Genomic DNA, 13108 nt, shown 5'->3' with positions numbered 1-13108 from the left:
GATATTCAGAACGAAGTCCAAGGTCAGGCAACAGATCAAGCATACAGAGCTCAAGGCACAGGAGAATAAACCTCACAAGCTGAATGTACATCTGGAAGAGTTCTTTGAGACACAGCTCAGTTAAGTAGCATGGCAATTACCTGGAATAACGAACACTTGGAGACAGCCGATGCCTCCCAGTCTCAGATTGGATAGTCGAGCTGTCAATCAACACACTGACAGCGCACGCAACTGTACCAGATTGGACGGCCAAGCTGTCAGTAACTGCATCCCAGACACCCTGAGGGGTGGAACGTGACATCCTAGTAGAGGTTATTGAAGGGAGTCTCACACCAGTGGAATTAGCACATCCATATGTTACATGGTTGGTCATTAATTTGGATGGCAACATGTACCACTCAAATTCCCCTGCACAGGCTAATGTATGGCTACCTGCTATTAACAGCAGCGATTGCTGGCATCTGTCCAATGTGTAAAGGACAAAGCTTCTGAATCCACGCCAAAGCCCCTGGCACACTCCATGATGGATATATCCATCATGGGGCATTAAGCCTTAGAAAAAATAGAGACACTCCACTGGTATTTCACTGGGCCAGTTCAACCTGTAGTATTATCTATGTGATCTGTATTGATGCTATTATTGTTGAACGTATACCATGTTTCTCAATATTTCTACTGTATTTATTGCACCTCATGATGACTTTGTGAATTCCCCCAGGGACATACAATACCAGTCACATTTTGGAAACATCTGTTTATGCAATGGTTTTCCCTGTTCTTATTGGAATATGCACATTATAGTTTCAGACTAAAGGCAGCAAAATCACAAAAGAACACATTTGGAAACCAGGAAACACGTGTGAATCAAACCAGAATGTGTTCTTCAAAGTATCCCCGTCTGATGACATGCTTACACACACTTGACTTTCTCAAGAATTTTCATCAATTAGTCACCTACAACGGCTTTCCAACAGACTCAGAGGCATACTCAGGGGCACTGAACACTTGTTAGCTGCTTTGCCTTGGGCCAACTCATCCCAAACCATTCCTATTAGGTAGAGGTTGGGTGATTGTGGAAGTCATATCATCTGGCGTAGCACTTCATCCCTCTCATTTTTTGGTCACATAACTCATACATAATCTGAGGGTGTGATTTGGGTCATTGTCCTCTTGCAACTGCTGCACAAATGAAACTATCTGACTACTTCCCAGCCTTACACTCCTCAACACCGCTAAAGGTGGCACATGTCAAAAGCTAAACACTCCCACTAAAAGCCTTCCCATTATTAGGCAGATCTCATAGACCAAATGAGGCATTGTAAAAATCCACGTTGGAACCGTATAATTTATTTAGAAAGTTTTCCTGATATTAAAATATGTAGTTCATGAGTCCAACTCTTGGTTTCATAAAATGCTTATCTTAAGGGGCTATTACAGCTCCACTCACAAGTTCATCGAAAGGTGAATGAGACCTGTGAGATCAAGTAATTAGAATAGAATAGGTTCACGACGGGAAGTCATTGGAATAGGAAAGGTGGACGATACCTGCCACTCCGGTATCCATATATCAGGTAAATGTGACGTCACTGGCCCTGCTTACATCATGATGCAGAAGCGGGCAGAGTGGGGACACCCCTTCAATATGAAGATTAGACAGCTACTCTGACTTGGATTTTCAAAGTAATAAGGTATCAAATCTGTTAAATTTGCATTGTCAAAGCTAATGTCATACAGGATCCGTTTTAAGCCCAGCTCCTTGGTCTTTCTTTCCTAGCTCCCTACAGGCTGACATAATTTTCCGAGCCATAGCAGATGCTCCTGCCAGAACTCCACCCAACCAGTGATGCTGTTGACCTTCACCGCTGCAGTCTGCTCCATGGTCAAGCTACCTATATCCAAGTCTGATTTGTCACTGAGTCAGATTCCTTGTCGGCAGAACGACATCACTGCACCACCTTGTATTGTTCGCCTCAGCATTTTAGGCGATCCGCAAAACATTCAGAAATTATTCTTCTCTTTGCATCTTTAAATTATGAATTACTCAATTTATGCCACAGAGCAACACAATCCATTATTGGGAAAACCTGCAATGCAGGAACACAAGAACGGCCCATATGTACATTTACAACCATATTTATCCTCAACATAGAAACTGGTAACCGACAAAAAAAAACGGTTGCAATCCCATTCCGCTGCCAACATAGAGAGGATACAGTTAACCTTCCTTCCAATTGAACATTTTTTTGTGGTGGCGTAATATATGAGAGCACAGTGCCTGTCATAGACAGTCCGCTCCTATATAGTCTACGAGTTGCTGTTTTCATCCTCCTAAGTAAAAATAGGTCGTCAGGAATGTGCTGTATGAACATTCCCCATTTCAACCCATTCAGGATGGTATTAGGATTTAGTTATATGTTTTATTTCTATCGCTGTAAAGAGCTGCTGACCAAGCAGAAGCCGAAGAAAACATCCGGCTAGCTGAAGTTACTAGCCCCCGGCATCTATTATTGGCAGCTCCATCACATAGTTCTATTTATATTACCCTCCTTCTTTAGGGCAAATGCAAAAAATAAATCAGGCAATTACATAAATAACTTTTGGTATTTTTACACATCTGCCTCCTTGAATACCTCCCATCCATAGGCACAGCTTCAGGGGTGTAACTGTAGGAGAGGCAAAGTTGCACCAAGGCTTACAAATTTTGAAGTTACACCTCAGTACAACTTCCTCATAAAAAAAACCTCAGAAATCAAGCGCCTCTTACACTTCACAGCTACGTAAATTTTCAACAGAATTATTAAAAAACTTTGCATAAAAAGATTGAAGAACATTTTGCCAACTTACCTTTTCTTGATCGCGTAAAGAATTTAATGCCGCCAGGTGAGGTAGATTGGTTAGAGTTGGAGGATGTAGAATCTTTGGAAGAAGATCTAAATATGCCGCTAAAGCTCATACGCCGAGGTGATCGGGGAGGCGACTCCTGGTGTGGGAACGGAAACACAGTTTTTGGTGATCCAGGGCTGTATTTTGATTTTACTGGTGCAGATAATGGACTAGATGGTCGATTTTGCAAAGCTCTTGGGAAAAAGCTTTTTGAAGGGCTCCCCGTACTGCTGGGTTCTTCTGTCTAATGAAGGCAAAGAAAATATTTAGAATTGAGCTAAAAAGATAAAATGTTCTATACACAATCATCACGAGCAGCACGAATTAGACACTGTGTGCCTACTTTGAAATGCTGCGGATTTTCGGAGAAGCAAACATTTGAAAAGCTGGCAAGGTATTTCATGTCTTGAACGACTATCCCAAGGCCGGTCTCCTGCCAAGCTTCTCCCCGCCCTTGCTCCCCAAAACTGACAGGTCTATACTTATAGAAGAAATTTTTGATGCAAACATACCACCATCTGTAAAAAAGCTGAAGTTGAAAAGAGGATGGCTTCTACAAATGGATAATGATTCTAAACACATGTAAAAATACACAATAGACTACCTCAAAAGGCGCAAGCTGAAGGTTTAACAATGGCCCTTACAGTCCCTTGATCTGAACATCATTGAAAATCTGTGGCTAGAACTCAAAATAGCAGTGTATGCAAGACGACCCAGGAACCTCACAGAACTGGAAGAATATTTGGATGAAAATCCCTCAAACAAGAATTGAAAGTCTCTTGGCTGGCTAACTATTAACCATGCAGGGTGCCCAAAGTTTTGCATCTGCTCATTTTACTTTTTGCAATTTTTAAAATGTAAAAGATGAATTTCTGTTTGCCTAAAATAGAAAGAAAATGTGTCATCTTTAACTTTAGGCCTTTTAGAGATCATTTCATCTTCAACTTGCTTAAGTGTTCACAATAACTGTAATTTTGATCAGTAGTTCCCAAACTTTAATGTGCCACTGCAAGTAAATATATTTTTGCACTGCACATACCTTGCGAGAAGCATTTTTCTCTGAACTGTCCAAGTCTCCATCCAAAAAGGGCATAGCAAAGGAGCTGAGATCCTGAAAGGTGAAAAATAAACACTCTTATAATATTGACAGGTAAATCTAAGAAATAAAGAACCTAATCTCAGATATGTCACTAGGAATCATGTTGATATATAAAGATAACTTTTCAGACTTGGATAATATGTACAATCAGACTAATCTCGATAGTTGCTGGCAATAGTTTTAGTGTGTAAATACTTGTACATTGACACTTTAGAAATTTTAATTAATTTTTTTCAAGACCAGTTGTAAAAATTGTACATGTTATAGAAACATGTAAAGACACCCTAAGGCTATGTGCAAATAAAAAAAAATTGCACAAAGAGCTCCCGAATCGGATCCTGTAGTATAAGAGCACGGAAATCCATTCTGGCCAAAAATCCAAGTATAAAGAAATTTTCCAGATCCCGTTGAAATTGAAGACTTTACTTAGAAAAATTAAAAAAGTTACATATGGATTCCATAGTTGTAACCAGGGGCGTAACGACCGCGGTCGCAGCGGTCGCCATTGCGACCGGGCCCCGCAGGTCAGGGGCCCCGGGCCGGCAGGTCAGGGCAGGGCCGGGCTGGACATCGGGCACTTCTGGCAAATGCCAGAAGAGCCGATGCCAGTAGTGGGCCGCTGCACTGTTCCTCCCCCCCCCCCCGCAGCGCGGGCAAAAGGAAAGGTGAGGAGAGTTTTTTTTTTTCTTTTTCACCGGACTGTGGGGCCATTATCGGGGGGGGGGGGGGGGGGAGATGAGATGCGGGCTGTGCTCTATATACCCCTGTGCTGGCTGTGCTCTATATACCCCTGTGCTGGCTGTGCTGCATATACCCCTGTGCGGGCTCTGCTGTATATACCCCTGTGTGGGCTGTGCTCTATATACCCCTGTGCTGGCTGTGCTGTATATACCCCTGTGCGGGCTCTGCTGTATATACCCCTGTGCGGGCTGTGCTCTATATACCCCTGTGCGGGCTGTGCTCTATATACCCCTGTGCGGGCTCTGCTGTATATACCCCTGTGCGGGCTCTGCTGTATATACCCCTGTGCGGGCTCTGCTGTATATACCCCTGTGCGGGCTGTGCTGTATATACCCCTGTGCGGGCTGTGCTCTATATACCCCTGTGCGGGCTCTGCTCTATATACCCCTGTGCTGGCTGTGCTCTATATACCCCTGTGCCGGCTGTGCTGTATATACCCCTGTGCTGGCTGTGCTGTATATACCCCTGTGCGGGCTTTGCTGTATATACCCCTGTGCGGGCTCTGCTGTATATACCCCTGTGCGGGCTTTGCTGTATATACCCCTGTGTGGGCTGTGCTGTATATACCCCTGTGCGGGCTGTGCTGTATATACCCCTGTGCGGGCTGTGCTCTATATACCCCTGTGCTGGCTGTGCTGTATATACCCCTGTGCGGGCTCTGCTGTATATACCCCTGTGCGGGCTGTGCTGTATATACCCCTGTGCGGGCTGTGCTCTATATACCCCTGTGCCGGCTGTGCTGTATATACCCCTGTGCGGGCTTTGCTGTATATACCCCTGTGCGGGCTGTGCTGTATATACCCCTGTGCGGGCTGTGCTGTATATACCCCTGTGCGGGCTGTGCTCTATATACCCCTGTGCTGGCTGTGCTGTATATACCCCTGTGCGGGCTGTGCTGTATATACCCCTGTGCGGGCTGTGCTGTATATACCCCTGTGCTGGCTGTGCTGTATATACCCCTGTGTGGGCTGTGCTGTATATACCCCTGTGCGGGCTGTGCTGTATATACCCCTGTGCGGGCTGTGCTCTATATACCCCTGTGCTGGCTGTGCTGTATATACCCCTGTGCGGGCTGTGCTGTATATACCCCTGTGCGGGCTGTGCTGTATATACCCCTGTGCTGGCTCTGCTGTATATACCCCTGTGCGGGCTGTGCTGTATATACCCCTGTGCGGGCTGTGCTCTATATACCCCTGTGCTGGCTCTGCTGTATATACCCCTGTGTGGGCTGTGCTGTATATACCCCTGTGCGGGCTGTGCTGTATATACCCCTGTGCGGGCTGTGCTCTATATACCCCTGTGCTGGCTGTGCTGTATATACCCCTGTGCGGGCTGTGCTGTATATACCCCTGTGCGGGCTGTGCTGTATATACCCCTGTGCGGGCTGTGCTCTATATACCCCTGTGCTGGCTCTGCTGTATATACCACTGTGCGGGCTGTGCTGTATATACCCCTGTGCCGGCTGTGCTGTATATACCCCTGTGCTGGCTGTGCTGTATATACCCCTGTGCGGGCTCTGCTGTATATACCCCTGTGCGGGCTGTGCTCTATATACCCCTGTGCGGGCTGTGCTCTATATACCCCTGTGCGGGCTGTGCTGTATATACCCCTGTGCGGGCTGTGCTGTATATACCCCTGTGCGGGCTCTGCTCTATATACCCCTGTGCTGGCTGTGCTGTATATACCCCTGTGCGGGCTCTGCTGTATATACCCCTGTGCGGGCTCTGCTGTATATACCCCTGTGCGGGCTGTGCTGTATATACCCCTGTGTGGGCTGTGCTCTATATACCCCTGTGCGGGCTGTGCTGGATATACCACTGTGCGGGCTGTGCTGTATATACCACTGTGCGGGCTCTGCTGTATATACCCCTGTGCGGGCTCTGCTGTATATATCCCTGTGCGGGCTGTGCTGTATATATCCCTGTGCGGGCTGTGCTGTATATATCCCTGTGCTGGCTGTGCTCTATATACCCCTGTGCTGGCTGTGCTCTATATACCCCTGTGCTGGCTGTGCTCTATATACCCCTGTGCTGGCTGTGCTGCATATACCCCTGTGCGGGCTCTGCTGTATATACCCCTGTGTGGGCTCTGCTGTATATACCCCTGTGCGGGCTGTGCTCTATATACCCCTGTGCGGGCTGTGCTCTATATACCCCTGTGCGGGCTGTGCTGTATATACCACTGTGCTGGCTGTGCTGTACATACCACTGTGCGGGCTGTGCTGGATATACCACTGTGCGGGCTGTGCTGGATATACCACTGTGCGGGCTGTGCTGGATATACCACTGTGCGGGCTGTGCTGGATATACCACTGTGCGGGCTGTGCTGGATATACCACTGTGCGGGCTGTGCTGGATATACCACTGTGCGGGCTGTGCTGGCACCCAACACCATGTTGCAGTGCAGGAGATTCCTGCAACAGTCCGAGGCGTATCTAGGGGAAGGGGGTGGGGGGGCGTCACGGAGGTAGGGGGGGGGGCCCCATTTGGAAGTTCGCACCGGGGCCCATAACTTTGTAGTTACGCCACTGGTTGTAACCGTGCATAAAGCAGCTACGTGTTTCATCCGCTAACCTGCGTACTTTATCAGAGCTAAAGATAGTGAGGTCTCTCCGATCAGAAATAAAAGCCGTCAATTAGATCCTTCAAAAGGAACCTGAAGACCTACCTTTTCCAACAAGCCGAAAACCTGCAGTTACCACCAAACTGCTACACGACCAGCCCTACCCTCACCTACTATATCCTCACCCATCCCTTGTAGACTGTGAGCCGTCACCGGCAGGGTCCTCTCTCCTCCTGTACCAGTCCTTTCCTGACTTCTATTGTTTAAGATTACTGTACTTGTTTTTATTATGTATATCCTTTCTCACATGTAAAGCGCCATGGAATAAATGGCGTTATAATAATAAATAATAATAATAGACACAAAATGCTTCACGAGTGAGGAGCAGTCTCCTCTGGTCTCCTCCCCTATTGCATATATTAAGTTTCTCAGTGCCAAAAACCTGTAATGAAGAGGTGTTTCTACGGTGGTATGTGATGAAAAACTTGGATGCATGATATATATTGTGGTTATTGCTAGTTGTGCTAGTTATATCAATGAGATGTTCTGAAATTTGGACTTTTCGTTTACTGGAGGCACCACCCATGTACATTTTGTTGCATATAGAGCAATTTCTAATGTAAACTGCATAATGTTAGTTGCAATTGATGTAATGTTAAAGAAGTTGTCTACTACTTTTTATTGATGAGCTATCCTTAGGATAGGTCATCCATGTCTGATCGGTTGGGGTCCAATACCTGGTACCCCACCAATCAGCTGTTCTCGGTGTCAGCAGCGGCCACTGGCCGGAACTACTCAATTGTGGAGCTTCTCAGTCTACAGGTAGCGGCCGCAACAGGGTACTGAACATCCACCTCCTACTGATTTGAATAGGAGGCGGATGTGTAGTACCCTGCCACAGCCATTACCTAAAGACGGAGCAGCTCCATTATCGAGCAGTTCCAGCCACCATCGACACTGAGAACAGCTGATTGGCGGGGGGTGCCGGGTGTTGGACCTCAACCGATCAGACATCATGACCTATACTTAAATAGCACCTGAAGGACAGGAAAATATTCATAAGGAGCTCTACTTCCTTCTATCAGTCTACTGGACTAACCACTATGACCTCATTGATCAGCAAGTAGGAAAATATTCTGGCTTTAAGCTGCCATCTGTTAAGAATATCCTTATAAAAGAGAATTATTCTATTATGTGTATACTACTACCTTTTACTATTTCTACCATTACAAATCCTGATTATAGAAGAGTGTCCTGTATTTATCTCCTAATATATTTGAGTTACTGTGCCAGAAAACGATGTGTAGTATGAAGGCTCGCTGAGTACTATTCCATCAACTGATTTAATATATTGTTCCATAAACATATTTTGGTCAGAAGACACAGCCGAAGTACGTAAGATCCATAATCCTGGATGGACTTGTGTTGCGAGATTTTCATTCATTTGTTTATAGTATCACATAATCGTCTGTCATAGCTTCTTTCATAGTTTTGTATCATGCGGGAATATGACGTGTGCGGTAACGATGACATTTTTGTTATACTTCCCTGCGTTCTTCTGAACTATAATTTGAGGAATGTGGCCTCTAGGTTGCCTCTTATTTACTACAAGTATTGACTCGTAAGAAAAACACTAACAGATACCTGATGCTGTCGTTTTTTACCTTTGCTTTTTCTTTTGGCAGTGTAAAACTACTAGAAAATTGTGTTTGTGTTTACAAGTGTATTTTACGGTCCATACATGGACCACTGGTCTCCCAACCCAAAGTTAATGTCTCATAGACACATATAAGGCTGTAGGGTTGGGAAACCTGCTGCCAGACCAGGTATTGTGGTCCATATGTAGACCATGAAATATGCTCATGTGTACCTGGCCTTATACAAGTAGTTTGGTCCCTGATTCTACAGTTTAGCACCATGATTTGTCCTTTGGGGGCTGATACACAACACAAACATTGTCCGATATAAATACGTGCAGTGATTGAACGGTGAATGATAAAATCATATGTTTGTCCTTGATTGCACATTTTATTCTCATTCCAATATGGTGGACTGGCAACATGTTAGCATAAACTGAGGACGTCAGGTGAGAGCTGTCAGGTGATATTACTCCTTATACCTTATTCAACATTTAAGGAGTTTTCCCCAGAAAAAAAATGAACTGGCTCAAAAATTTGGAATCAAATTTTTTTCAATTCTTTATCCCAAAATATTTAAAATAAATAAAAAATAAATAAAATATTTATACCGAAATGATTGCCCGATTGAACAGTCATACACACTACCTCTGCTGACCATTGGTACACGTAAATGAACCAGCTTTCTGGGCCAATTTTAGCAACCAAAAAAAATACCTTGTTACATACATTGCACCACATTTATTGGGTTTTAGACTCCTTTTTTTATATGATCAACAATGGAACATAAACTACGGGGCAGGGGATGTGGCTTAAATTGTAGGAAAGAGAAAATTGATTTGCAGGATCCTGGTGTAACAGGCACATCAGTAGTCTGTGGGCTCTGGACGGTAGCCCTGCGAGCCGCTTCCTACCTACTGGGCGAAGCCTCAGATTGTGATTAGTGGGCCTGGTGCGACATCATCAATGATCAAGTGCCACGACAATGATGTTGCATTAGGCTTACAAATCAGGAACGCCACTGTTGATTCAGGCAGGTAGGGTGATAAATTGCATCAGAACTTGGCATAACCTAGTGGACCAAAGAAAGGAAACTGATAAGGTAACCTTACACTTGACAGGGTAAAGACATTTATTAAACAACAAAACTATTTTGATAAATTGGCTGCAAATGAAAATGATCCAATCTAATTCTGCACTGTCTAACAGCTCGACGGACCCAATATGTTTCCATAGATTTTAGGAAGCACCAACCAGTGACGCCTGCAGTGATGTATTGTGATGACTCGGAAAGTGTCTATGACAAGTAGGAAACCTGTGTCGCTTACAGGCCGGGGTTTGTTATAGTAACGGTGCTATTAGGATTCAGGGCAGCTTTCATGAAATTCCTGAACTTTGGTCTGTTAGTAGCAAACACCGACCTTAATGTCCTGGAATCCGGCCATACTGTCACCTGGCACAAGTACGGTGTTTTTGTGTATTTGAAGGGCAAACTCCCTCTTAGTCAAACTATTAACTCTTTACATATATTTATTGCTATATTACTATATATATGATGGTATCATTAAAGGGAAACTCACACCTAATTCATGCTGCCCAAATCCCCGACACCATTAATCAGAGTCTGGCTGCACGACTGTAGCCAGGTACATTTTTCTCTGGCACGCTCTGATGTTTCAGAGAAAATGTACCTGCAATTTCATATGTTTCATGTTTGCGTGCTATAGCATAACAGAGTGCTACTTTATTTGTTAGCCCTTTATATATTGTCATTTTTTAATTAAACCTTATTACACCCACGTATAAATAATATTCAATAGGACACAGAATTACAAATTTTTACATACCAATCCCTAAATCCCAACCATCATCCATTATATGGAGGGAAAAGAGAGAATGAGAGGAAGAAGAGAAGAAAAAAAAAAAAAACACCACTCAAGAAAACAATCACTAATTCCATAACCCCAGCATAATCATCGTATTTATATCACTTCTGTCCCTCTTAGGCTGCCGTCACACTAGCAGTATTTGGTCAGTATTTTACATCAGTATTTGTAAGCCAAAACCAGGAGTGGGTGATAAATGCAGAAGTGGTGCATATGTTTCTATTATACTTTTCCTCTATTTGTTCCACTCCTGGTTTTGGCTTACAAATACTGATGTAAAATACTGACCAATACTGCTAGTGTGACGGCAGCCTTAGTGGTTCATAATTATGACCGTGCTGAGTAACCTTGAGTCAGGTCTCAAATAGTAAATCCATTATTACCACTCAATCCCCTTAGTATAGTTAATCTGGTAAAGAAGAAAAGTTTTTACATTCATTTTCATCTCCCTTGTTCAATCTTTCAAACAAAACACACGCCATGGTTCAGAATCCAAAAATCATTGTAGCCAGCACGTAGAATGTCCAGACTCTATTACTATTACTCTGCCATAAAATCCACACTAAGATATTCTATATTGAAAGTGTCCAGAAAGGAGAACCACAAGTCCCATAAGGGATGTTACTGGTTGTCGCATTTCGAAGCGTGATGCTTCTTACTCATAACCTAGTGTCACACATCTAATAGGAGACTTAAATGCTGCGCTGGAGGTACAAACCCCGCATGACATGGACAATGACATCACTTTCCAATTACTTCCAAAGATGGCAAATGTCACATATCATATCAATCCTGTAAGATCAAATCATTTCTTTAAACCCTGTTGGCAGCAGGAATCAAGCATTAATATCCAGTACGCCTTCCTTTTAAGAATACCCCGATTTCTGTTTCCACCTTTTGGCAAGCGATTAACCCTTTCCAATCCTTAGAACTCAAAACCAAGTAAAGGGAATCTGTCAGCAGGTTTTTGCTATGTAATTCGAGGACAGCATGAGGTTGTGGCTGAGACACAGATTTTAGCGATGTGTCACTTACTAGGCTGAGTGCTGCTGTTTCAATACAATGAGTGTTTTATCAGCAGGAGATTAAAACTATAAGATTACAGCTCACCTGCATCCTGGTCCAACGTCCTCCCCAGCACTGATAAGCAACTTACTGTCAATACACAATGTACACATAAAGCTGTGGTGTGGGCGGGGCTAGCTTTCTGAGCTCTGCTACATCAAAAAGCTCCGCTTGCATCACAACTGCTGCCCCCGGTACACTAAGTGATACTTAGCTGGAATCAGGGTCTCTTTTCCTACATTATGCTGCTCTCAGATGAGGTAGCAAAAACCTAGTGACAGATTCCCTTTAACCCCTTTCTGACGTCAGATGGTATAGTTCTTCCGACATCAGAAGCCCCGCTTTGAGGTGGGCTCTGGTGGTGAGCCCACCTCAAAGCTGCGACATGTCAGCTGTTTACATGTGCCTGCAATAGGCGCAGGCGGAATCGCGATCCGCCCGTGCCTATTAACTAGTTAAATGCCGCTGTCAAACTCTGACAGCGGCATTTAACAAGCGCTTCCGGCCATTGAGCCAGAAATACGTGCACTGCTTACCCCTGTCATGTGATCGGGGGTCAGCAGTGCGTCGGCATGACAACCAGAGGTCTCCTGAAGACCACTATGGTTGTTGATGCCGGATTGCTGTGGTCGGCACTCATAGCAATGCTGTAATTCTATTACATGGGGCGATCTGAGCATTGCCTCTATGTAGCAGAGGCGATCGAGTTGTGCCAGCTTCTAGTCTCCCATGGAGGCTATTGAAGCATGGCAAAAGAAAAACAAATAATGTGTTTCAAAATATGAAAAAAATGAAAAAAAAACATAAAATTTCAAATCACCCCCTTTCGCCCCATTCAAAATAAAATAAAAATAAAATCAAACATACACATATTTGGTATCGCCGCGTTCAGAATCGCCCAATCTATCAATAAAAAAAGGATTAATCTGATCGCTAAATAGCGTAGCAATAAAAAATTTGAAAACGCCAGAATTACTTTTTTTAGATCGCCGCAAAACTGCATTAAAATGCAATAACGAGCGATCAAAAGAACGTATCTGCACCAAAATGGTATCATTAAAAACATCAGCTCAACACGCAAAAAATAAGCCCTCACTCGACTCCAGATCACGAAAAATGTAGACTCTACGGGTCTCGGAAAATTGTGCAATTTTTTTTAGCAAATTTTGGAATTTTTTTTCACCACTTAGATAAAAAAGAACCTAGACACGTTTGGTGTCTATGAACTCGTAATG

The 13108-nt window shown here is 44.1% G+C and overlaps 1 protein-coding gene across 4 annotated transcripts in view; it reads right to left on the bottom strand.

The window, feature by feature from the left end:
• The window catches only part of PRKAG2 (protein kinase AMP-activated non-catalytic subunit gamma 2), a 329489-nt gene that overhangs the window by 200929 nt on the left and 115452 nt on the right, over positions 1 to 13108 (bottom strand). For all 4 annotated transcript variants that reach the window (XM_077268648.1, XM_077268649.1, XM_077268650.1 and 1 more), the window contains exons 2-3: positions 3923 to 3994; positions 2845 to 3127 (exon numbers count right to left, since the gene is read on the bottom strand). In XM_077268648.1, the coding sequence (XP_077124763.1) occupies positions 2845 to 3127; positions 3923 to 3994 (355 nt within the window). The remainder of the gene's footprint in view (positions 1 to 2844; positions 3128 to 3922; positions 3995 to 13108) is intronic.

Source organism: Ranitomeya variabilis, chromosome 6, assembly GCF_051348905.1.
Source record: "Ranitomeya variabilis isolate aRanVar5 chromosome 6, aRanVar5.hap1, whole genome shotgun sequence".
Lineage (NCBI taxonomy): Eukaryota > Metazoa > Chordata > Amphibia > Anura > Dendrobatidae > Ranitomeya > Ranitomeya variabilis.
Note: the sequence above shows the minus strand (reverse complement) of the source record. Positions and strands in the feature narration are given on the sequence as shown.